This window comes from Equus przewalskii, chromosome 9 (genome assembly GCF_037783145.1).
Source record: "Equus przewalskii isolate Varuska chromosome 9, EquPr2, whole genome shotgun sequence".
Classification (NCBI taxonomy): Eukaryota; Metazoa; Chordata; class Mammalia; order Perissodactyla; family Equidae; genus Equus; species Equus przewalskii.
In genome coordinates, this window is record NC_091839.1 from 33,018,851 (window position 1) to 33,045,130 (window position 26,280).

Genomic DNA, 26,280 nt, shown 5'->3' on the forward strand with positions numbered 1-26,280 from the left:
TTTTTCAGTATGTGGGCTACCAGCACAGCTTGGCTGCTAATAGAGCAGTGTAGGTCCACACCCAGGAACCAGGCCTGGGCCGCTGAAGTGGAGCACACTGAACTTAACTACTAGGCCACTGGGGCTGGCTTGAAATTTTCTGCAATGATCGCTTGTAGATCCTTACGATTGCGTTTTCCTCTTTGTCTGCAATGACGGTGAGAGTTGTTGAGAGTTGACTGTTGTTCTGAGCGTTCTGTTTGTTTTGGACCAGGACACCTGTTCTGGTCCAAAGTGCTGATTGGGTCTTGGAAGTCAAGGAAGCAGTTTCTTTCCAAGTGCCCAGGGCCTCTTGTATCTGCAGGGTGTTGTGACCCACGCAACCCCGAGGAATAAGGATCCCGACCCCCCAGAACTGTCCTGACTGCCTGACTTCACCTTTCACTTCCCCTCCGTCACATTTGGTCACCAGGCTCCTCAGTGCTCTGCCAGATAAACAGCAACACGAGCGTGACTGCCCCAGTTCCACCTGCTGGTGTCAGCGAAGAGGTGGACGACACCGCTCACCTCACTTCTGCTCTGGAAATGGCCTAGAAATGCCCCAGCTGGGGCTCCACCCCTCAATGTTAGAGTATTTGACACCAGAGATTACAACATAGAAATTAGGAATAAATAATGAGTAAAATTCTCCTTTCATGGAAAAAATAATACCTTTTATGTCTTTTTGACATCCTCTAAATTTTAAAAACTTTATTGGAATACAATTTACCTACCATAAAATATATTCATTTTAAGTGTACAATTCAATGATTTTTTGGTAAATTTACTAAGTTCTGCAACCATTTTCAAAATCCAGTTTTAGAGCATTTTGGATTGTTCATTGCTAGTACATAGAAATACAGTGGATTTTTGTACATTGATCTTGTTTCCCAGGACGTTGTTGACTTTTTTCCTATTAGTTCTAAAAGCCTTTGTGTGTGTGTTGCCTAGGATTTTCTATACACAAGATCCTGTTGTCTGTGAATAAAGAAAGTTTTACTTCTCCTCCGATTTTTAATCCAACAATAGATGTCAACCCTAGTGTTGCATGGGAAGGAGGTGCTGGCAGGAGGTACCGGGCTTGGCCCGTACAGGCCTCTGGAGGGTGTCTGTGTGCCAGGCGATGAGAACCAAGAACCTAGTCCTTGGTTCCAGGAACAGGCCACCTCTTCATAGTTATTTCCTTGTAACTGTGGTTATAATTATTTATTGATATGTATTTATTTATAACTGTGTTTATTTACCGAAGTTAATGAGGATGTTTTCCTTCTTAGGTTGAAAGAGAAGAGAAATGCAAGACTGGTGATCAAACGCCTTTCCACGGCAGTTACAGACATAAGCTCTACATTGCAGACTGTGCTCTCTACCAGGTGTTCATTGCCATCAGTTCTTAACTGGACAATGAAGAATTCCTCACCTCCCTCTCCCCGAAAACACTGTCTCCTCTCTTTTCCTTCGTAATTTCTCAATAGCACTTGATCTGATAACTTCATAAACTCCCTTCAACTTCATGTCCATTACTAATTTATTGCTAAATCTTACACCTCCTCTCTTACCATATCGCTGCTGAAGGCTTGTCTCTTTCAACTGTTCCTCTCCCTTTTTCTCCTTGACCACCTAGAAAGTCAAAGATATTGTTAGAGCCATTCAATATTCTTGCAGATAAAATATCAATCCACACATTTACCATTTTCCATCTCAATTAATGTAAACTTCTGTTGGTCATATTTACAAATCATATCCAATCACCAAAAATCATTTTCCGTCTTTGTTCTTTTTCTTTACTGGCCTCCTCTTTTGTTAACTCCATTCTCCTCTCAGGATCTTTGTTATCTTATGAATCTAGTTTGTCCTCCATGGCTATCTCTTTCCATCTGTTTTGGCTAATGTTTTCAGTTTTAAGGTGCAAAGCAAGTCGAATCGGAGAGGACTTGGACTCTGTGGAGGGATCCTCCTAGAGCCGCTGCTCTCCTATCCATTCCGGAGAGCAGCGCTCCTGCGCTCACGGACTTACCAGAGCGGACGCTGGGTGGCCAGGGAGTGTGTTCTGTCCTAGTCGTCGGTGTCCTCCCAGCACTTAGCACAGCTCCCGGCACAAGGCCGCTTCTCACGTTCACATTCCCAGACCACCAGCACCTTCTATGTGCCTGATGACCTGCTGGGCTCCGGGGACAGAAAGAGGAAGCAGAAGCTGCCCAGGGCTTTGACGAGCTCGTGATCCAACTTCAGACAGCGTGAAAAGAACAACTACGATTCGCTGTGGTGAGTGCTACGATGGAGGTGTGGATGAACCTCTGGGGACTCAGAGAAGAGACCTGCCTGGGGAGGGTCAGCAAAGGTTTCCGGAAGAAGGTGCCATTGGAACGGGGCCTTGAAGGAATTTTTGCCAAAAGGGAATCCAAGGAGAATAGTCGTGTAGACACTTTAGCTGTTGAAACAAGGTTGAAATCAACAGTTGTTAAGAGCAGACATCCTGGGGTCTAGTCTTATCTTTGCTGTGTTAAAGTCATGTGACGTCGGGCACTTATCTGTGTTCTCATTTCCTATCTTTTTTTTTTTTTTAAAGATTTTATTTTTTTCCTTTTTCTCCCCAAAGCCCCCGGTACATAGTTGTGTATTCTTCGTTGTGGGTCCTTCTAGTTGTGGCATGTGGGACGCTGCCTCAGCGTGGTCTGATGAGCAGTGCCATGTCCGCGCCCAGGATTCGAACCAACGAAACACTGGGCCGCCTGCAGCGGAGCGCGCGAACTTAACCACTCGGCCACGGGGCCAGCCCCTCTCATTTCCTATCTTTTAAATAAGAACAACACTAATGATATCCCTCTCAAAACTTCTGTGAGGATCACATGTAATGATACATGTGAGAACTCACTTGTAAATTCTAAAACATTACATGAAAATAGCTTAATTTGAATATATGCTGTACATATGGTGTGAAATTTTATATTCCCTATATGAAAGCCAAAAGGTAATATTTATGATTACAAATTATTTTAACAATATATAATTTAAAATTATTATGATTTAAAAAAAATCAAGCCCTGGGGGGGAGAAAAGCATATTCTTTAGAATTACAGAAGCCAATACTGAGGAAACACCTGGGGGTATAGGCCTTCGGGGAGCCTGGGGGAGGAAAGTGGCAGGTAACTACTATGTACTGCTAGCCTCTCTAAACATTTGATTTAAAAAATTTTTTTAATTAAAATTAAAAAGTTAGAGTGGAGAAACACAGAGGAGGAAGTTTGCTTGTGACCTTGAACCCTCCGTTCCGTCGTTCTCCCCAAATGAGCCAAGACCCCACCCTTGGAGGCCTGACGTCACCCCCAGACTCCCACTCGACCTCACAGGGTTGGTGGCCCAGGTTCTGGAGGCTGTGTCATATGCGAGGGCAGCTGTACTGTACCCTCAGAGGGTGTTCTGGTCTTTTGTGGAGTCATCATTGTCACAATGACCGGAAGTGGGATGTGGGAGAAGGGGCTCTGGAAGAGGTTCCTGGCATTTTCTGGGCGGAAACCAGGGATGCTAGACGTCCTACGAGGTGTGAAGAGCCCCGCACAACGCAGCATCGTCCTGCCTCTCTCACGCCCTCTGCACGTCCCCCAAGCATTCATGGAGATTTAAAAATCCTGTTTCTAAGTTTCTAAGCCTAGAACCTAGCTCTGTTTTTACACATGCACACTGAATATTCGGAATACTTTTTGCACAGTTTTAAACACTGTGCTTGGTTTGGAACTTGAACGAATGTCATGCACCATTTCAGTAAACCACATTGTCAACAGCAACGTGTGAGGCGCCAGTGCGGCCCCAGCTGCTGCGTCACAGTGACTGGAAGTGGGAGGCCAGGTCCTTCTCCCTGGCCTGGAAGCTCCGCCGATGACCCTGCTGGTGTTCGAAACACCAGTGGCACAGCTTTCACCGTCACAGCAACATGCAGCCACCACAGTATGACACTGACAGGCGGTGGTGTGTTTCCCTGATGGGAGGTGACCGGGCGCAACGGTGAGAGCGCCAAGCTCACCCTCCAGAAGACCAGGGCCGGCTACACAGAAACATAGTTATCCCCCATTTCAAGGTTTCAAGTATAAAGGAGGCACGTTGAAAATTCACAGAATGTGTGTTATTTTTCTTAAATTCAAACTTATTTTGTGCATCTCTCTGCTCTGTTATGTCTTCTTGTGAAGTCATGCCCAAACATTTACATACCAAAATACATAGTATGTTACAAATTTCTTTTCTTTTAAATTCCTCTTTGTTTTGCAGTTAGAGCAGTGCACTGGGTTTTTGAAATTATGCCTGTAGGTATGTTATATTGTCTATGAGCTTTAGTTCAGGATAGGAAAAGGGATGTTAACAAACGTTTTTGAAACAAAGTGGGAGGGTCTGACCGGGCGAGTACAAAGGCTGTAAGAAGGCCTGGAAGTTTTTTGTGTTAGACCTGGGTCCCTTCTGTCACTGCTTAATGCCCTTTTCAATTCTCAGTCCTTTCCCCCGTCCCTGTTGAGATGGAAAAGAGCTACTCAGAACCACCTCAAAACTTTCTTTTCAAGGCCCCAAGTGTAAATGATGCAATATCTAATGCCCACTGCGTTTGGCATTACAAAGCCTTTTCTGGGTATAAATATAATTTTGCATGGCTCAGAGTTCACAATCCCCATTCCCATGGAATCAGCCAAAAGATGGCAGCAGCTTTTCTGCAGTCGCTTTCCTGAAGCCTTACTTGAGTGTCCTGACCAGCTGCAGGACTGGTCCTGCTTCGTGGTCTGTGGGGCCTCATGTGTCTCCACCCCCAGAGCTGGGGCCCCCTGCACTCGGCACTCGGGCCTTCGCACTGCTAATTCACCAAGCTAATTAGGCTGGTTAAGGGTCCAGAAAGGCAGAAATCTGTTGGAGTTTAGTCTCATTCATTTCTTTTAGAAAAACTTGCAAGGAAGCTCCTGTCAGCTTTTGGAACGGGAACAGAATCTCAAAGGCTTGGCATAAGAAACAGTGGAAGGCGCCAACCTTCCAGGCCAGAGATTCTAGTCACAAAGAGTCCCAATTCAACTTTTTCCCTTGAGGCTAAGTTCAAAGTATGCAGGAATCAAAAAACTCCTATAATGAAAATAAACCAAGGGATAACACACTTAGCTGGGACTTGCTGGGAACACATCTCTCCCACTGTACCTCATTCCTCTCTGCCCCAAGCTGCCTCACAGTACTTAATTACTTGTAAGGAGGACAAAGGCACGTTTTCTGATGTTCACCCGCTTTATTCCACTTGTGCCTGCAAAGAGGTTTTTACTTGTATTTGAAAAATTTTATTAAACAAAGTTATATAGTTTACTGTGTTCCAGGCACTGTTCTAAGCACTTTAAAAATATGAATTCATTTACTCTTCATGACAACCCTAGGAGACAGGCACTTTTATCATCCTTACTTTACGGAAGAGAAAACATATAAACACTATTTCCTATTTTCCTTTGGTGGTTTTGTCTTGTTTTGTTTGTCTTTTTTCTACATAAGGTTTTAGGACAGTGCATAACTATGTTGTGGAAGCAATTTTTTTTTTACTGATTGAAAAAAAATCAGAAAATGACTATAGTAGAGATCAGAGCAAAGCATGATCTCAAGATGCAATGCTTGGAGTTGTGAGGGGCTTTTTTTGTTTTAGGTGAAATATAAGCCACTTAAGGAATTCCATAGAAGGGCATAAACTAAAACCTCTTAGAGACCTGTTTGGCCATTAGGCTCAATTTTGCAGAATAAAGCAGCACCAGAGGTTTGATCTCTTGCATTTCTCTTGTTTTTATGTGCTCTCGGCATCGCCTAATTTCCGCCCCCCCCCCCCCCCAACTAGGGAATTGCTTACCCCCAGGCTTTCTGGGGGCGGTGAGAGAACAGCACCCTCGCAACCATGTAAGGGCGTTGTTCACACATCACTGCACGCATTCAAAGAGCAGAAGCCCAACTTCGTGACTACTGCCGAGGGTCATTCACACTTTTTGCTTGCACCTATGTAGTACTATTTATCTGGAAGCTTTTTGACGATTTGATTCAAACTTAATGCACATTCAGCTGGTTGGTGTAAATAATGACCAAAGTGCTTGCAAAGTCTTGAAACTTGTGTCCTGTTAAAATTAGATCTTTCCTATTAGAACATTTTGAATTTTGCAAAAGAATAGTATACAGGAGCTTGACTTGTTAGATGGATCTTCTTCCCTCATATCATTTCTTCCGGGTATTGAAATTTTTACCACCCCCGATTTTGATTTCTGAAGTACATGCCATTTAGATTTGGATTATTGTCAACTATCAATTAGTGGAGAGAGGTGTGGTTTCTCTTCTAAAGCATTTTTTCCATGCCACTGAAATTTTACAGCAAGGCTCCTATTAACTGGAATGGTCAGAGAATGTGGAGGTCTGGTTTCTTGGATAAGGGAAAAGTTTATGAGAAAGCCCATTCTGTTAGAACTCTTGGACTTTTTAATAAAATTAATTAGTCCACTTAATGGCCTTAAAAAAGTGTGTAGTATTAAGCATGACTGAATCTTCCTTCCAGGGCACAGTGTCTCACTGTCTTCATTCTGAAGGCCCATTGTTATTATACAGAATTGCAGTTAGAGAGTGGAATAGACAGGACTCAACCTGCATTGCTCCCTGGACCTACCTACTCTGGAATTTTTTTCACTTATACCTTGATATAAGCTTGTTTCCTTATCAGCAAGATGCATAAGCTTCGGAGCAGCCTGCCGGGGTTTAAATTCTGGTTCCACCATTCACTCACTGTATAACCATGGGCAAGATAGTTATGTGTTCCTAAGTTTCCTTATCTGTAAAGTAGACCAAATAGTGGGTCCTATCACAACTTATTAATGCTCGTGTTATGAGCATTGAATATTCATATGAAATTACTAAGGAGAAATACAGTTTATAATACTGTATTGCATATCTGAAAGTCGCTAAGAGAGTCAATCAAAAGTTCTCATCATAAAAACATTTGTAGCTATGTATGCTGACGGATGTTAACTAGACTTATTGTGGTGATCATTTCATCATATGCGCAAATATTGAATCATTTTGTTGTATACCTGAAACTAATATGATGTTATATGTCAATTATACCTCAACTGAAAAAAAGTACTAAGGAGAGTGCCTGTGCCGGGTGTTAGCCAAACGGCACAGTCTAAGGGCACAGTCCCAGGACTGTTCTAGCTTCTGACACAACTGCAAGTTCAGGGGGTTCTCAAAACCACCCCTAGGTTTGATAATGGGAGAAAACGGGAAGGACTCATAGACCCCACTGAAAGCTATTACACTCATGGCTACCTACAGTCTATCACAGGGAAAGGATACAAGTTACAGTAGGCGAAAGGAAGAGACACGGAGGGAAGAGTCTAGGAGCTGTCATTGTCCTCGGGACGTGTTACCTCCTTTTACTGACGTGTGACAATACACGCGGAGTACCCAGCCCGGGATGTTCACCACCCCTTTGGTGTCCAGAGCTTTTGTTGGGGCTTCATTCCACAGGCATGACTGATTGATTGCCCATGTGGTTGAACTGTCTCCAGTCTTCCCCAGAGTTTGGGCTGATACCACATGGCCCCAGGGGCCCACCATGAATAACAAAGACCCTCCTGTCACTTGGGAAATTCCAAGGGTTTAAAAGTTACCTTTCAGGAGCTGAGACAAAGGCCAGACTTCTCTTTGGGTCAGCCTGACACAAAGTACTCTTTACTACACAGCCTGGCACAAAGGAAGTACTCTCCTGATGTTTGCGATTATCATTCACTGTCCTTTTTCTCCTGTAAGAGTATCAAAGAGAAACATATTTTCCCACTTTTCCCCAAATTTTTATTATGAAAAATGCAAGCAAACAGAAAAGAATAATATAAGGAAGACCTGTATACTCACCACTAGATCCAACAATTAACATTTTGCCGTATTTGTTGTAATTATGTAGATGTATATATGGACATACATGTTTGTATAACATACATTAAATACATGTGAATTATTTGAAAATAAGGTGCGGCTATCACAACTCTTCATCCCTAAAAGACTTCAGCACACATTTCCTAAGAATAACTACAATACCATATTACACCTTAGAAACCTAATAATAATTCCCTAATATGTAATATCTAGATCATATTCTAATTAAAGGGAAAATATTAGTTAATCGAGGGATCCAGTTAGCTGCGATTCCCCTCCGCGGACACCATGCCTTTCCCTTGTGGAAGAATCGGGGGTGGCTCCGTGTTTCTGGCTGAATCATATCCAAACACTGGTGACTGCCAGTCAAGGCTTCTAGGACCATGTGGATCTCTGCCGGGCGCCGTGCTGAGTGCTTTACGTTCACAGCCTCGGTACCCGCCGCTTCCCACCATCAACCCTCCACGCCGGTCCTGGTGTCTCCCTGTCTTTCCACACAAACTGTTGTGGGGACCTGAAATTGGCCACCCCAAGATATGTCTCTTTGGCGTCAGGATTATTTGAGGCTGATTGCTTTTGATAAGCTGGGACAGGGAAAGAGGAATGGAACCTGCCCTTTGTTAGGACACATTTACGTTTGTAAGGTAAATCTCTGTCTGTAAAGGTGCCTCCCTCTCTGTACCAGGAAGAAGAAAGGAGATGACCTTCTCTCTAGAAACTCTTAATCAATACCAAAGGCAAGGACTTAAATCTGCATTTTATTGTGCTAGTCTGGTAACCTCCTGTAACTGACTTCCCTCCCCCTCCGAACGTTGGCATTTCTTTAAGGATTAAGCATCTTTCCTTAGGCTAGGAACTGATTGCTGAGCTCACCTGTGACCGCCCAGCTCCAGACAATCGACTAGCCTCCTGCTACGCCCTCTGAGATAGCAGACCATTACCTGCTGTGTCCATCAAGCGCTGTGCCGACAGGGCAATCTTGTGACTATTGTGGGAGGGACATTTCAATCACATGTGAAACACCCTGTTTGGGGGTATATAACCACTATGTGCACCCCACTTCTTTGGTGCCCTTTCTTCCTTCAGGAAGAATAGGCCCTGGGCCATGGTTCCTCATAAAGCTTTGTTTAATTTTCTCTTGCTATTCTGTCTCATGTGAATTTAATTCGTTCTCCGGCCAGACGAACCCCCATTTGGGAAGAGGAAATGTCTTCCTCCCCTACACTGTGCATGGTGATAGTTGGGAGGAGCCATCCCGTCACCCAGGCCTTCAGAGGTCCTCCCCTTCAGTAGTCTTCAAGTTGTGTCCCATGGGTTCAGCCGATGAGCCTTAGGAGCTGCTCCAAGCGGTGAGGCGATGGCCAAGGGGTGGGTCATACACATCCTGCAATTTCCCCAACCACCATCAAGAAAGAATTATTGGTAACCTACTGCTTTAAAAAAATAGTTTTAAAAGCCATTAATCAAATCCAACTTAATCATTTTACAGAAGAAACGGAAGCAGGAAACGATGAATTGAATTGCCCAGGTATCGGAAACAAGGTTTTGGGAGACAAACCTACTCCAGGTGTATTTAACTCCATGCTCTTCCCTCCAGGCTTTTCAACTGCCATTACCTTGTCGGACAGATCCTTCAGCTCCTCGGCAACTAATCTGTGCCTCCCTGAAAAATCAGGAGCATCTATGCTTTCTCTACCGTGAAATCTTTCCACAGCTGCTCAAGACGGTTCCCTCCTCTGGTCTCCTAGAGCCCATTTAGTCTAACAGCACACGTTTAACACTTAATTTTGTACCCTGAGTCTTTTTTCCTCTTTTATGTGTTTTAGTTTGGACTCCCTTCAAGGTCAGTAGTACTTTGAAAGTCAGGAGAACAACTTGGATTTTTAACTTAGTCCACCTAAACAGGTTAATAAACCTTCTTTGAGTAACTACCATGTACTGGCTCCAGGCAGGTGATTCGGAAAATGTAAGGATGAAAAGCTCTGCGATTCTAGAGGCTCAAATTCCACTTGAGGAACTAGATAAGGAAATATTGTTTTACGGTACCAGACAGAATGAAGTAAGTGCAAAATATAGGTCAAGAAAGGTACTATGAGAATGCAAGAGGAAAAGCAACTCATTGCAACAGATAATGCCAGTAAAGTTTCCATTTGTTTCTGTCCACCACGGGGCACATTGTGGACACTCACCAGTTGTTAACTGAGGATTTTACTCTATGTCACTTTGTGAATCAGTTATTCAACTTGCTGTAAAAAAATCCACAAGTGGATATGGCCAAAGGTCTGTCTTCTCTCACAAGAACAAACCCCAAAATGACATCTCTTCTCGGGATTGTTATGAATTCTGCAGCGAAGTTCTCAGAACATAGGAGCTGCTTAACAGTTGCTAGTTAAACGCAGCTCACGGGTTACTCTGCTGAGTAAACTGGTTTTTGAGAGTACCATTCATTATCAACTTCTCAAATTGAATTCCATCAAAGAGAGTGAATGCAGATTTTTAATCACTTTATGTTCATTTAGAGCCTACTATTACAAGACGTCAAAGATTTCACAGGAACAAAAGCAATTATTTTAGAATTCAAAGGAGACTCAGTTCTAAGAACAAACTATACCAGATATCCACAAAGGTCAATCCCAGTTCTGTGATTTCCAACTCTGAGGCCACCTTTCTCCCAGCCACCACTTCCCCTAAATTCTATTTTACCTGTCAAGTCATTCAAATTCCACAGGTCATTTGTGTGAGAGATGGGAGTATTATGGTCTAAAAAGATACCAGTAGAAGAGCTACAAGAAGTACCCAGGACTAATTATTTCCTGGAAGTACAATTAAACATTAATTATGCCAAGCCAAATTATGATTTTGTCACAGGCATTCTATAGAACCCAGGTGAATACTACTTTAAAAATGCTATTCAATAAATTATTTAGTTTTTTGTGGATTTGTTTGTGGCTAATGTATGTTAGGGTCACTGAGATACAGTTGTTAAAATGAAATCTATTAGAGGATTTATATGAAGAGTTTACTGTGGAAGACGTTAGGACTCGGTCATGGCTCTTATAAACATACATTTATTTGTGTTACTAAGTAATTAATGGTGGCTTCCCCACTAGACTCGTAAGAACAAGGATACTGACCTTCTCACCCCTGTATCCCTAATACCTTGCAAAATGCCCAGCATTTGGATGTTCAGTCTATTTCTAATGAATGGATGACCCTGGAAGACAGACTTTGGTGCAGTCCTGAAGTGCTCTTTGCCTGCTGAACATACTTAATAGAGGTCAAGATGGACTCACAGAAGATACACTAATCAGGGGCTGGCCCCGTGGCCGAGTGGTTAAGTTCGCGCGCTCCGCTGCAGGCGGCCCAGTGTTTCGTTGGTTCGAATCCTGGGCGCGGACATGGCACTGCTCATCAGACCACGCTGAGGCAGCGTCCCACATGCCACAACTAGAAGAACCCACAATGAAGAATACACAACTATGTACCGGGGGGCGTTGGGGAGAAAAAGGAAAAAAATAAAATCTTTAAAAAAAAAAAAAAAAGAAGATACACTAATCAAATTTGCAGAGTGGAGAAAAACCAGGGAAAAGTGTAGGTTGAACCACATGAAATTGCTGTTTTTGAAGGTGTAAAAGAGAAGATACAATGAGCATTTCACATAGTTCAACCTAATGTGATCATTTTGAAAAATTTCTGCTCTCATTTCTCAACTGTCTGAATTTATGAAACTAATTTGAATGCATTACCTTTTAAAGAGATCTATGTCCTAAGACCATAATCTATAAGGATAGGTGAGAGAAACCAAGGTATTTCTGACGGGTAACAGGTGTCCTCCGATGTTTGAAGCACTGCTGGGGGAAGAATCAGTTAGTTCTGTGTGTCCCTGATCCCAGCAGAACGGGGATCACTAGCTGGAAGCTGCCAGGAGATGGTTCTTGGCTCAACAATAAGAAAGTACTTTCTAACTCTCAGAGCGATTTGAGTGATAACTTCGTCATGACTGGAGGTATTCAGTAAGTGTGAGAAACTCTTTGCTGGTCCTGTTGTAAAAGGGAATCTAAGCCACATCAGAGAGGAACTAGATGACCTCAGAGGTTCGTCCCATTTTCAGAGTTGATGACTTGGCTTCAAGGAACTCAATGATACTCATTACTCTAGTGCAGGTGTATTTATCTCTAAGTGAACATCTCCTGTTCAACTGTTAAGTACTTTGTGATCTAGAAAGAAAGGTATTACAGATCATGGTGTAATTTTTCTAGAAAAGTGAGGTTAGGTCTAAATTAAAAGTAAATATGTGAGTACACACGTAGAAGACTATTGTCCGCAAAATAGTACCACAACCAACAGAAAAATGTTCCTGAAATTGTGGTATTAGTGTTTTAAAAGGCTTTGGGTTAAATACAAACTCAATGAAATAAAGATGGTTTAATTCTTGCATTAATTTCAAGGAATATTGCCTTCTAAGTGAAGCACACTTTTATTTGTTTTTTGAGGAAGATCAGCCCTGAGCTAACATCTGCTGCCAATCCTCCTCTTTTTGCTGAGGAAGACTGGCCCTGAGCTAACATCCATGCCCATCTTCCTCTACTTTCTATGTGGGACGCCTACCACTGCATGGCTTGTCAAGCGGAGCCATGTTCGCACCCGGGATCCGAACTGGCAAATCCCAGGCCACCAAAGGGGAATGTGCGAACTTAACCACGGCACCACCAGGCCAGCCCTAAGCACACTTCTTTTTGCACTGTTCAAAGAGACTCGCTGACCTGAGGCTGCCTGCCTATGACAAACACACACGATACACACTCAGCCGAGTACGTCTACCCAGCCCATTCCATCCCATCCGTATTCATCCAGTTTCAATTCAGCTGGCATTTATGGAAAACCTGCTGTATTTTAGACACTGCACTAGGAGATTTCACAGTGACCATGTCATCAATCCTAACAAATAAATATTGTCTCTATTTTAAGGATCAGAAAACTGAGAGGCACAAGTTAAAGGACCTGTCCGGATTCACGTAATTAGTGAGAAAAATAGTGCTGCAACTTAAACGCAGACCTGATTCTAAGCCCTGAGCCTTCAGTAGCCTCATAAATGTCATTTTCTTTAAGCGTACAAGTCAGTGGTCTTTAGTATATTCAAAGATTGTGCAACCATCACCACTAATTCTAGAACTTTTGATCATTCCCAAAAAGAAACTCTGTACCCATTATCAGTCACCTCTCCACTTTCCCCTCCTCTTAGCCTCTGCCACCACCAATCTACTTCCTGCCACTATGAATCTGCCCATTTTGGACATCTCATATACATGGAATTATACAATAAGTGATTTTTTGTGACTGCCTTCTTTCACTTAGCACGATTTCAAGGTTCATCCACGTGGTAATATGAATCAGTGCTTCATTTCTTTTTATGGTGAACAATATTCCATTGTACGGATAGACTATATTTTGTTTATCCACTCATCAGTGAAAGGACATCTGGATTGTCTCCACATTTTGGCTATTATAAATAATGCTGCTATAAACAGTCATGCACAAGTTTTTGTGTGATCACATGTATATACCCAGGAGTGGAGTTGCTGGGTCACAGATAACTCCATATTTAACTTTCTGAGGAGCTTCTAAACTGTTTAGGAGAGGCTGCACCGTTGTACATTCCCGCCAGCAATGAATAAGGGCTCCAACTCCTCCGCTTCCCCTCCAACACTTATTTTTTTAAATCGTCATCCTAGTGCACGTAAAGCATCTTATTACGGTTTTGGTTTGCATTTCCCTAATGATTAATGATGCTGAGCAGCCCTTCATTTACATATTGGTTATTGATATGAAACTGTTTTTGGAGAAATGTCTATTTTAAATGTCCCTTTTAAAATTGTTTTTCAAAAATTGCTTATTGTTGAATTGTAAAAGTTCCTTATATATTCTGAATATTTGACCCTTATCAAATATATGATTTGAATACTGTCTCCCATTCTATGGGTTTTCTCTTGACTTTCTTCAAGTTTTTAATTTTGACATTGGCCAATTTGTTGGTTGCTTGTGCTTTTGGTGTCATACCTAAGAAACTATTGCCTAATTCAAAGTCACGAAATTTATGTTATGTATCATTTTAAAACTGGGCTTTCAAAGACTTCTCTTCTCCCACTACAGAGATATGTAGGCAGTTGGCCCTCCGTATGGGCGGATTCTGTATCCGTGGATTCAACTGACCAAGGATGGAAAGGCTTTTGATGGTTGCATCTGTAGCGAACACGTACAGCATTTTCTTTTGTCATTCCTCCCTAAACAATGCAGTATAACAACTATTTACATTGTGTTAGGTGTTATAAGTAATCTAGAGATGATTCAAAGTATATACAAGGATGTGTGTAGGTTACATGCAAATACTATGCCATTTTATAGAAGAGACTTGAGCATCAGCAGATTTTGGTATCCATGCGGGGTCCTGGAACCAACTCCCTGAGGACACCAGCAGACGACTGAAATCACAAAGTTCCCTTTGCAGTTTTAAAGGAAGCTAAACCTGAATTCAGCATTGGAAAATTGGGCTTACTTTAACTAAAGGATGGGAACATTATATTAAAAGAAAGAATTTACAAATTTTCTCCCCAATTAATTTATGTAAAGTGCTTATTACAGGGCATCAAATAAATTGTGGCTATTTACTATGATTATCTTAATCATATAATTATTATAAAAGATTTTAAATCAATGCTCTGAATAAAATATTAAGTACAAAGTAGTAATAAAAGTGTGGAACTCATGATTAAGACAAAACAAAGAGAAACATTAGGATACTTGACAGCTAAAACCATGTGATGACATCCCTGTGCCTGCAAGATTGGCAACCTAAGGGACAGCACTTGCACCTCTAGCCAAGAGTGAAGCCTCCCAAAATCTGAGGACAGGAAAAAGCCTTGGTTTCATAACCTTGTTTCCAGCTCCTTAATCATGTACATGTGCATTCAGGATGCTATAGCACAGTTCACCTATCGCTGCACCAATGGATCTTGACCTTTGGTTCAGGTGATCTTCTCACAGAGTTTAAAAATGGGAATTTCCGGGCTTCTTTGTCCCTCAAAGCCCACTCTATACCACCACAATCCATGGGGCAGCCTCCAGGGAGAATTTAAGGACTACCACTCATGACGACAGGTGACGCCAATTGGCTCAAAGTCATCGTAGACTCAGGGTTCTTAGGATTTTGCAGCAGATTAGCAGACACGTGTTTTGGAGAAGGGGGCCCTTTTCCTAACATGTATAAATTCTCCAAAGGGGTAAGCAATGTGGCAGTAGTGGGTATTCCCAAACCCTCCATGTATCAGGTCTTCAAGTTCTGGGGAACCACTCTGAGTGTCCTGGGCTATTGTGGTAGCCGTCTGCTCTACAGTATTCCCTCACTTTGTCAATGCGGCAATGATAAAACTTTAGTAGACACATACCAACGGTTGACAGAATCTCTGATCTTTGCGTGTTTGAAATATAAGTAATGGCATCAATGGTCACTGCGAATAATGATTTAAAACACACTGACTCCCAAACAGAGTAACAGAAAGAAATCACAACTCACAGAGCAAATTCAAACAACCATCAAATACATGAAAAGCTCAGTTTCACTAGTAATGAAATAAATTTAAAATTAAAAGTGAGGCATTATTTTCCACTTATTAGACTGACCAAAATAAAAGTGGTGGTAAAGGTAAGAAGAGATGGCATTTATATGCTGTCATGCCACAGAGAACACGATATGCAGTGATTATCTCAGGGACATACAAATGGGAGAAAGGAGGACATTTTTCCACTTTGTATATTATTGTAATGTCTGATTTTTTTAAAATACCACCTGTAGCACTTTTGTAATTTTTGAAAAAGTAAACCTATGAAGTTTATACTCCCTTTCTGAACTGGAAGCTAGCCAGCAATGTACTTCAACTATGTACTAACTACATACTCACAATATTTTTGTGAAGTGTTCACAGGATACCAGCTAGTTTTCATCGGGGTAAAAGTGGATTTCAGCATGTCCAACAGGAACTAGGGTACATTTCATAATCAGAAGCCAAGGAAACTCTGAATGAGATTACTCTGTCTGTAATACGGTTGATATCTGCAGCACATTAATGACAGACTTGGGACAATCACCCAGGTGTACTCAGTTCTGAGGAACAACAGCCTTTCTGCGAGAGTCCCTGAGCAGTGCAGGCACCACTCTCCATCTTAAAAGATTCACTTCTTCATCTAAGAGGAATCCTCAGAATTCAGCCTCCCCAGGGTGCTCGTGCCATTACCAAACTTCTCAGGAATGCAAACCAAAAAATACATTTACAGAAGAGCTCCTCAGTTTCTGGCACCGCTACGTCCTTCCAGAAACAGAGAAACACTGCTACGGGCTGAACGTTTATGTCCCCCTAAAGTTTGTATGTTGAAATGCTAACCCCAAAAGGTGATGGTATTAGGAAACGGGGCCTTTGGGAGGTGCTGAAGTCATGAGGGTGGAGCCCTCACGAATGGGATAAGTGCTCTTATAAAAAAGGCCCAGAAAGCTCCCTAGCCCTTCAGCACGTGAGGATACAACGAGAAGTCTGCAACCTGAAGAGGGCCCTCACCCATCCACACCAGCACCCTGATGCTGGACTTCCAGCCTCCAGAACGGTGAGAAATAAATTTCTGTTGTTTATAAGCCACCCAGCCTGTGGTGTTTTGTTATAGCAGCCTGAACTGACTCAGACAGACACTATGTTTAAAACTGAGAAGACCAGGTTCAAGTCCTGGTTTCTCTCCCCCCTGTGGGCCTGATGTGAGTCACATACTCTCCATGCCCCTATTCTTTTGCCTGAAAAGGAGCGTTAACAACACCTGTGCCAATGCCTTTCTCAGGCTGATGCAAAGCTGAAATGTGGTTAACGTGGGCTGAGAGCTTTCAAAGCTGTGACGTCCTCAATGAATGGGACTTAGTAGGAGATTTTCAAGGATGACACCTAGTTTACGTTTTTTTCCCGAGCTCTGGTTTAGCAGAACACTATCCTGTTTATAAGGACTTCAAAAAAAAAGCAGAGTTTTATGAAGTTTTACTTTGCGGTAATCATTGCTGGGCACTCCCGATATAAAGTACGTTAGAGGTAATTCTTTTACACTGGTGCTCATAGGTGATTTTATTAAAACACTAACATTTTTAAAGGCAGGACAACTAAGAAGCAATACTATTTGATTTATTAGAGATACCGTTATGGCACAGACTAGAAATTCTTTACATCTTCTCCAACAATAAAATGAGAACACTGATTAAATTCAGTAAAGACATTACTAAGAGGCAGGTATTTTGCAGGCAAGAAAACCTTTTATTTTAAACCACAAATAGTCAGCAGGTGGCCACAACTATCCATGTTTCATTAAAACCACATAAAACCTAGGTACAAAAGCACCACTAATTATTGCTCTAGAAAAACTGCGTGAAAAATTCAAATATGCACCGTAAAAACACCACAGTATGCACAGGACTAAATTCTTAAACCAAGTGCATGGAATGCTCAATCAGTTTTACACACAGCTTCCAACATTAAATCTGTATTTATTTTCCTTGAGGATGACGGAAATTTCCAAAAAGCATGACTATGAGAAAGTAAAATGTCCATCCTTATATATTTTTGTATGCCAACTAGTAGAGTCCTAAAAAATTAGCATGTACAAAATACTTGGTAAAAATAGCTTTTAAAAGTTGTCCCAAGAGGTACACAAGAGCAACCCCAATTTTTCACGACAATTCATTCTCCCTCGTTATCTACAGATTCAGTTTTCTGTGCCTGTGAAAAAGGAAAAAAGAGATATAGTTACTATTAAAAGTTCTAGAAGCCAAAGAAAAGTCCACCCCATCAACACACACACTTCTGAACACCTGTTTTTAGCAGCTCTACTGCAAACCTATTTCACCTCTGAGTGTAAAACAGACAAGGCAGGATTTATTACGCATACACTTTGCTGCATTTGTTGCTTTCTGCTTTCCAAACGACCACAGAAGCTCCACCTGCACGCTCCCACTGTTCAGAATAAAGAACACCACACTACGATCTGATTCTAGTCACTGCAAACATGCAGAATTTTCTACTGTACCCTGAACTCTCACTGTTTCAATCTGCCCCTTTACTGACAGTGTGCTGGGTGGGGTACCTCTGGAGGCTGAGACATTAACGGTTGAGCGAGAGATGTGGATCTGCAATAACATTACAGGCAATAAGAAGAGACATTATGAACGTGCTATCACCGGCTGAAGGACTGAGCAATTTCTTTTGAGACACTGATTCAATCGGCGGGAGGTGTTTGCGGAAAAGTACCTCTTCAGCTTTGGTTTCACCATTTTCAGATGGTGCAGTACCTTCCTTTCCAGCTTCCTGCTTTTCCTCCTTCTTCCCTTTAGCACCTTTGTTAATCTTTGTCCCAGGTTCTTTCTGACAGAGGATCAAAGCACAGGCAAACAGAGCGTGTTACACGTGGTGCGATGTGGGCTGAAATCAGTCAGCCTCCCTCCAAACACGGGGAGAGGACCCCTGTGGCTGGTACGATGGCTTTTAGGGGAAATAGGAACCCAATTTTGCTGGGCTTCAAGTGCGTTACACTGAGTCTCTGTGAAAATGCAACAGGCTGCCCAGCAAGTCCACAGACTTTCCCTTCCAGGAAAGCCCGGAGTCCCGTCCCGCATGTGGGGGGCCTCCCTCCCGCCGCAGGGTTCTGCCGTGCAGAGGGTGACAGCGGCGTCAGGGAAGCACGAGGCTTCGTGGGCAGGAACCCAGAAGCGCAACACCTCACATGGGGACCCGGGGTTCGGGTGACTACAAAGCTGAGACAGCACTTGAAAATGAAGGACCAGATGGCGAAAAGTGCCTGCTTTTAAGACCACACTACAGAAGCGAGTCCTGCTTCAGGATCACCTACTCGTGCCACAAGACACACAGTTTCAAATAACTCACAACACGGGATCATGTTCTGAAGAGCAGAGTACAGAAAAGCCCTTTGGGGTTAAGCTCCTTAATAATTCTGTGCTTCAGTTTCCTCATCAGCAAAGCAGACTATCTGTACCTACCTTGGCAGGACTGATGCCAGGGTTCTAGGAGAAAAGCAATCAGAACGGACCTGGCATATATAAGGGCCATATAAATGTCTGTTGGTATTTTTGCTCGTATTAATCATTATATGATTATTATTAGTCATCATACTGGCCCACTAGGAGTAATTATGCGGAGTCAGAAGCCCCTGCCACTCATCGACCTGTGGGCGGGCGTGTCGCCCAGGCCCAGGCTCACCCCTCTGAGGGTCAAGTGGACGGCACGATCCCAAGGCAGCCACCAAGCCCCCCGGACATGAGGCTTCTCAGAGCAACATGCTCTGATCTCCTTTGCTTTACTGACCAAATGGAAGACACACTCCTGGTAAAGCATAAAACTGTGCTTTGTGCGTTTGCAGAAAGCCTGCAGCAGCGGTCACAGTTTTCTAGTCAGTATATTTAGCCTGAATCACTAAATGGGCTCTCTCCTTGGATGACTTTTGGACATGGAATTATAATTTACTCATGGTTTAAAAAGCCGAAGTGGGGGGCCAGCCCAGTGACGCAGCGGTTAAGTTCGCACGTTCCGCTTTGGAGGCCCAGGGTTTGTGCGCGAGGACCTAGCACTCCTTGTCAAGCCAGGCTGTGGCAGGTGTCCCACAAATAAATCAGAGGAAGATGGGCATGGATGTTAGCTCAGGGCCAGTCTTCCTCAGCCAAAAAAAAAAAAAAAGCACGCCAAAGTTGGGGAGGGAGCACCTCTTACCTTAGCAGACGTTTTTCTTGGTTTAGGTTCAGGCTTTGGTAGTGCGGGTTTCTGCAAAGATAAATCATACACGTACTGAAAAAAAACAGCCCTCAAGCACCAAAAGGAACACAAAGACTGCAAAAGACAACAGTCCGTTCTATGATTTCGTCATCTAAAAAATATTTCGTCCTGTTTTCAGCATCAAGTAACAGCATAAAGAAGTCTGTATTTTGTGACTGTTTTCATCCTGGGTTCTCAAGTGAACAGCAGGTGAGGTTTAAAAGCCAACTCATTATTCCCTGGTCCACAACAGCAATCCGGGAACAGGTTTAAGCTTCTCTCTCCGATGTCTCTGTACTTCCTTTTATCACAGCACAGCAGCAAGAGGAATGACTCAGGCCCTTGGTCAAATGACTCAACGAATTCGGTCACACTGGCCTTCCAACAGTCTAGAAATCACAGCACAATCACAGGCAAAGCCCGTCCGGTAATGAAGACAGCCGCCAGGGAAGGATTTCAAATCGGCCAGATCCTTCCAGCTCTGACGTGGATTTCCAGTTCTGAAGCCGAGCTTCTTCCAACCTTCATCCTCCAACACTAGCCCAAGGTGGAAGACGCCATCGCCCACCCAGACACTGGGCTCATTTGTCCCTAGAGCTTTTTATTAAGAACAGCATTATAATGAGAAAATGTCCAGGGTTAGCTCCCAAAGTTTAAGAGTTTTCACAGATCTTATTAGCCAAAGAGCCCACTAGGCAACTATTTCTCTCTTGCCTCGTGTGGTTCTCCTCCCGCTCCCGTGAGCAGTGCCCGCCTGCCCTGTGGCCCTGACCCGTCTACAGAGCCTCGGCCCTGGCCGCTTCCCCAGGGCCCGACCCTGCGTGGCACACGAGGACGCTGGGCAAGATAACCAGTTTAAACCACAGGTTTTCTATGGATATTCAGGGCAAATCTGTCTCTCATTGAGCTAGAAAAAAAATAAGTGTACATCTCTCCTGGCACTAGGAAGAATAGTTTTTAAATAGAGAACATGGGCCAGGGTCTCCCCAGTGCCTTGCGGTGGTTTGGGCTCATCTCGAAATCTGGCCCTTTTCATCAAGGGCTTGAAGTGAAATTGCAGATAGTTCAATTCTGGAACATTGGCTGTTACATATCACCTTTCAAATAAAAAAAGAAAACTGAACTTGAAAAGGAAGAAATGTTTTTATTAATCTTCTTATCACCTTAAATCTGTAGTCCGCTTCCCCAAAACAGGAGCTTGCATAGCTCCTCAATTTTTAGGATTTTAAAAATTTTGTTATTTTGCGCTTTGATATATTGTACTACCATACGCTTGTTTTTCCAATTTGCAGCAAATAATTTCCTTTTATATTATCTTCTGTAAAACAGCCACGTCCCCCCACCCCTCCTGGCGCAGCGTTTCCACGGGACAGGGAAGGCGAGGCCTCTCAGGAGGCCCTGCGGCAGCACCGCCAGCACGACCTCCGAGGAAGGTGCTTACGTTCCTGGCTCCCAGGGCTCAGGAAAGGCCTGGCTTTAAATTTTGGTTTCTGACTTACAAAGTCTACCCCCTTAACAGTTAGAGACTCATGGATACAATGGCTTTCAGTATAATCTGGAGTTAAATCTACAAAGAGTGAAAACCTAACCTCTGAAACGTGGTGAAATTTACTGCTGGACACGCACACCACCCCGGGGGGGTTTCGGCCGAATCGGGAGTCACTGTGCACGCACGCACCCGCTCCTCCCAGCTCTTAATCTTCCTGGGGGCTCTGATGTCGCCTCCTTAGGCTGGGACTCCGTGAAACAGCGGCTCACCCAGCCCAAAACTCAGCTATACTTCTGAGTTGTGAGCAGTCCTAACACCCATCTCTGCTGTGCCTCCCTCCACCATGCCGGGCACAGGCGCTGGCTGAGGATGGCATCCAAGCTTCCCCGCAGGCCAGAGTCACCCTGCGTATCCCAGCTTTGCAATCTAACGCTGCCCTGCCCGGCCAAGAGCGAGCCTCTGAGCGGCAAAACAGAATCACCACTTTTTCAAAGAATCTCTAGTTTCAAAATGAAGGTAAAGTACACGATTCAGACAACCTTCTGAACATTCTGACTGAAGCAGGAGTCCTGGACAGAGGAGCAGAACTGCTGTCCACTTGAGCACATCATATGTGGAACTGGAAGGCCAGGGCTTACTGCTCTTCTTTCACTGAGAGATCCAGCAACATCAAAGACCTCCCTGGGCTTCATATTCCCAGCAACGGGCTGGCCACGTTTTCACCAACACATCTCGTCAACAGAATTGCGTGGCAACACCGGTCAAATCTGCTAGAAGTTGTGAGCCAGGCAATTTCCAAAAAGTCAATACAACAACTCAAGGGAATCACCACCTTAATCTTCCTTTGGCTGCTGTGCTCTGGACAGAAGGAACGTGTGCTCCCAAGAACTCACACCAAGGGGTCTGAAGTACTCACCGCTGACAACCTGGCGGACCGTCTGGTGGGCTACAAAAGAAAAGGGAAAATATTCTTTTTGTGATTATACGCACCAAGTAGATTTAAAAAAAATCATTTTTAACATCTTACCTTGTTGAAAGAATATAACGTTTGACTCCCATCACCCTCTCCAGGTGAGCACTCTGAAAGATACCCCACGTCTCCCGGGCACCCTAAATCTCAAGAGGAAGTGTTTCCCAAGAGGGACAGGCACACGGCCCCAAGAAACGGCCTCCCACTTCAGGGTGTGGCAGGTAAGAAAAGGTAAGGAAGACGAATTTACGCTCTGACTCAAACCATAATCTACTTTTGCGACGAAACTGACAGCAAGAGCACTGAGGCCCTGTTTAAGATCTGGTTCCAGCCTGACTCTTGTTCCTTACAGATGCAGCCAAAGCTTATAAGTTAACACAAAGGACACGTATAATTGTGTAGAAACCAAAACTGCGGGAGTTCCCTGCCTTGTTACCATGTTAGAAAAGAAAGTGACTACAAATCTTAGGCAGTGAACAAGAAAGACTTCCTTTTACCTGTAACAAAATAAACACATTTATTTATCTACCAAATGCACAGGTTTAAAAATTTAAATAGAGTAAAAAGTTCACTAATCTTTTGGTTTGGAAGTTTAGAAAACTTAGAGAAACTGTTGAGACTGGTATTTCTCAGGGAATCTTTTCTTCAACGATGGTACAAGTTAACAGCAAATGAGACTGCAAGAGAATTTAAAATATCAGAACTGTTCTAGGCATTTCAGGAAGAAGCATACAGAACTGACAGGCTGCTTACCATCCGCAAAAGACGGCTCCCCAAAGGATTTCACATTCTCAAAGGACAACCGCCTTCCCCACAAGTGTTCCAGAAGTGAACACTCCACACTTTTTACCCGTTTATTCACCGTTCCTTCTTTAGTAGAAGAGTGTACCACCTAACATATAGTAGATGCTCAAGAATATTTGCTGAAAAAATGAACTCGAGCTTTTTTCTTATTCTTGCTGCCTTACACAGACTTTACTTGTTTTAAATAATTTTTTAAGGGAGTCAGCAAAAATGGTCAGTAGGAGCCCGGGCCCTGGCTGCCGGGAATCAGGAGATTCTTGAAGCCCGCTCGGGTGAGTCCACGTCAGCTGGGCAGGCCAAACTGGAAGAAATATTTCTTGCCATCTCCACATCTAAGAACTTTCTTGCTGAAAACAGCCAGAGGAAGGTGAACTTATCTTTCTTTAGACTATAGAAGGAAATAAAGGGCCAGAGGCTCCATGAATAATTTTAACTCTGGGGTCTCAAGGAAAGATCACAGCTGGACGTGAGGCCGGGCAGTAGAAGGTGCGGAGGCCAGGAGGCGTTGCAGGTTAAGTGGTGGCTGTGATATATTCACTGCGCTGGATAAGAGGATGCACAGCTCGGCACACAGGTGGGGAGGAGAGCCTGTATCAGATGCTCCACAGGAAGTGCCGCGGCCTCTGGATTATCGTGGGCGAATTCACAGCGATGCTCTCACGAGTCGTTGGGAACTAGAACCAAATCCTGTGAGGCCTGTTCAGTTGCGTGAACGGGTACCACTGAAGAAAAGGCAACCGTATCAAATTAAACTGGGCAGCAAGGGGCAACTTCTGCTTCTTCAGCATGCTTTCCAAGCGTGGAGGAGCAAAGGAACGCTGCCAGCTACCAAAAAGAGCTCAACCTGGAAGCTTCTGTGTGGCCTCAAGAACCATCCACAGCATCTCCCAAGTAAAGTGCAGCCAGCAGAAGACTGCCAAAAAGATGCCCTCCGAGAGGAAACAGAGGGGTGACTGGACCTCAACGAGCCCTCTCCACTCGGCGTCAACTTAGTGTACCATGGTGGCCTTACCTCACCGTTCACCTCATCTGTCTCATGTCTGTACCCTGACTGCACAGGGCCGTCTTTCTCATGCATTCCTGTAGCTCCAATGCCCAGCAGGGGCCCTCAGAAAATGCTGAGGTGAAGGCAACGGGTGGACACCAGAAATGAGCAGCAAGTGTGAACTGGGGGGAAACGCTCAGGCCACAATTCAGTCACCACCCAATTTGGGTCCAGAAAAGGAGCTAAACATTAACCATTACTCATAACTGCCTCCCTATCCGCCACTGGTTGTCCTGAGTAAAATCTCACTGAAGTGAGGCCAAAACGTGAAAAGTTCCTCAACTGCCCTCCTCTTGCTCCTCTCCTTTCCACCCAAACATGCCAAAGAGGGAGCGTGATGCCAGAGCGCCCTCAGATCTCCAGAGAGACATTCCATCCACGGCACCACTCCGCAGGGCCTGAGGCTGTGCTGATCCAAAGAGCTCACTACCGCCTTCTAATTCAGGACCCGCACAAGAGATTCGAGATAAAAAGCCGAGGAAATGAAGGCAAAAGCGAAGTTTGTCTCTCTAGGCTGCCTAAACCAACCAATCTCCAAAAAGCACATCCTTCTTATATTGTAAAATCATTTTATGACTTCCTGCCTAAAATTTACCAGCTCTTCTTTCTATGCCATAAAAAAAAAGACTTTTCTTAAATTTTCCTTTCCAGGAACCATGGTAAGAGAATTTCTTTTTCACTACAAACAGTGGAACGACCCTTGCCCTCAGTCAGTCAGTGGTACTGGTTATGCATGCAAGTGTGAACACCTTCCCGGAAAGTTCCAGCAGCTTTCACAGCCTGAAAACCTATGAACGACTGAACTATATTTACTGGATATAAAATAGACTAGACTGCTATTTTTTCCTTTTCCAAACACTAGAATTTGAGGTACTTACTTGGGATTCAGGCTGTTGGGTAGGATTACTACAAAAAAAGATAAGAACTTTCCTCCATTTGTGATTAAGTGTGAATTTTCAGGAAAAGTGGTCAAAAGAGTGATTCTCAGGGAAGGAAGGGAGACTTTCAGAACGGAAAGTCACCAGGAGAGCCACAGAAACAGGAATGCGAGGGTCTGTCAGGCAGCTTACAGGTGCTGGGCACAAAGGAATTTCTCAGCAAGAGTAAATGATCACCCCTGGACTGGAGAAAATTCTGGTGAAGCCTACTCTGAAAGACAGAGAGTCTTTTATTTTAATGTCCTGACTTCAAACGCAGCATGGAAGTCGAATCTCGCCAGGACAAAGTTCACCGGGATAGCGAGATTCAAGCAGAATCACTGGACTTTGCTGAATACGGGTTGATGCACGTGGGCTGTTCCATTGGAATTTGGAAGCATTTCTATTTTTACAAGATCTCTTATTGCTCCTAAGCCTGACCATGTACTTCCCTGCAAAACCCAAAAGTCAAGTTGCTTTTAATTCCCCCAAACAAATAAGGAGCTAAATAGAAATTATCTTCTTTGCAAAACTGGGAAGTGGGGAAAGATGTGTATCAGAGCCGTGGCAGGGAACAGGGAAGACAGAGAGAAAGCACCGGACAATCAGACTTATGACTACCACAAAGCGGGCATGAGCATGGAGGATTTCGAATCAGGAGACTCAGATATCTTTCTTGGTTCTGCAATTAACAGGTTGTGACACTGGGAAAATCATGTATTTTTCTGAGAACCTTGTTTGCATTAGTAAAAATGGGGATGATAATATCATCTGCCTATTTGTTATCAAAAATAGCACTTCTCTGACATTCGCTATTCCCTTTCCTCGCTTTATTTTTCTTCATAGCAAATATCCAGTTATTTTATTTTATGCCCCTTCTCCCCCCACTAAGATGGGAGCTCCACGCAGGCAGACTGTAGCTTCTTTTGATCCCTGTGGAATCAGCAGGGCCCAAAGCAGTGCTCAGCAGAGTACTGGTGCTCAATACACTGACTTCTCTTGAGGAATGAATCTGCTGTGCTCTCCTTTTAGGGTTATCCTAAGGATCAGATAAAACAATGGATGTGAAAGGGCTTTGTAAACTGCCGAGTGTAGTAATTGTAATATATTGTTTTGGCCATTTATTGTCCAAGTACTATACTCTGCACCACGCCCTTCAAATATCATGACAGTGGAAAAGGATTTTCAAAAGAGGATCCCCCTGGAACTGACATCTATTCAATACAATCAAGTCTGTGCATCCTTAATGACATAACTAGAAGAGTCAGTCACTTCAGTGGGGG

At 43.6% G+C, this 26,280-nt stretch overlaps 1 protein-coding gene across 8 annotated transcripts in view; it reads right to left on the reverse strand.

The window, feature by feature from the left end:
* Window positions 1-17,246: 17,246 nt before the first annotated feature.
* HMGN3 (high mobility group nucleosomal binding domain 3) overlaps window positions 17,247-26,280 on the reverse strand; it is a 28,982-nt gene continuing 19,948 nt past the window's right edge. The window contains exons 3-7 of one of the 8 annotated variants that reach the window (XM_070559010.1): window positions 22,178-22,207; window positions 19,731-19,781; window positions 18,258-18,371; window positions 18,094-18,136; window positions 17,247-17,729 (exon numbers count right to left, since the gene is read on the reverse strand). In XM_070559010.1, the coding sequence (XP_070415111.1) occupies window positions 17,716-17,729; window positions 18,094-18,136; window positions 18,258-18,371; window positions 19,731-19,781; window positions 22,178-22,207 (252 nt within the window). In that variant the 3' untranslated portion in view covers window positions 17,247-17,715. Of the gene's footprint in view, window positions 17,730-17,858; window positions 18,372-19,730; window positions 19,782-22,177; window positions 26,037-26,280 lie in introns of those variants that run through there. The other 7 variants (XM_070559009.1, XR_011522528.1, XR_011522529.1 and 4 more) reach the window with 7 other exon arrangements.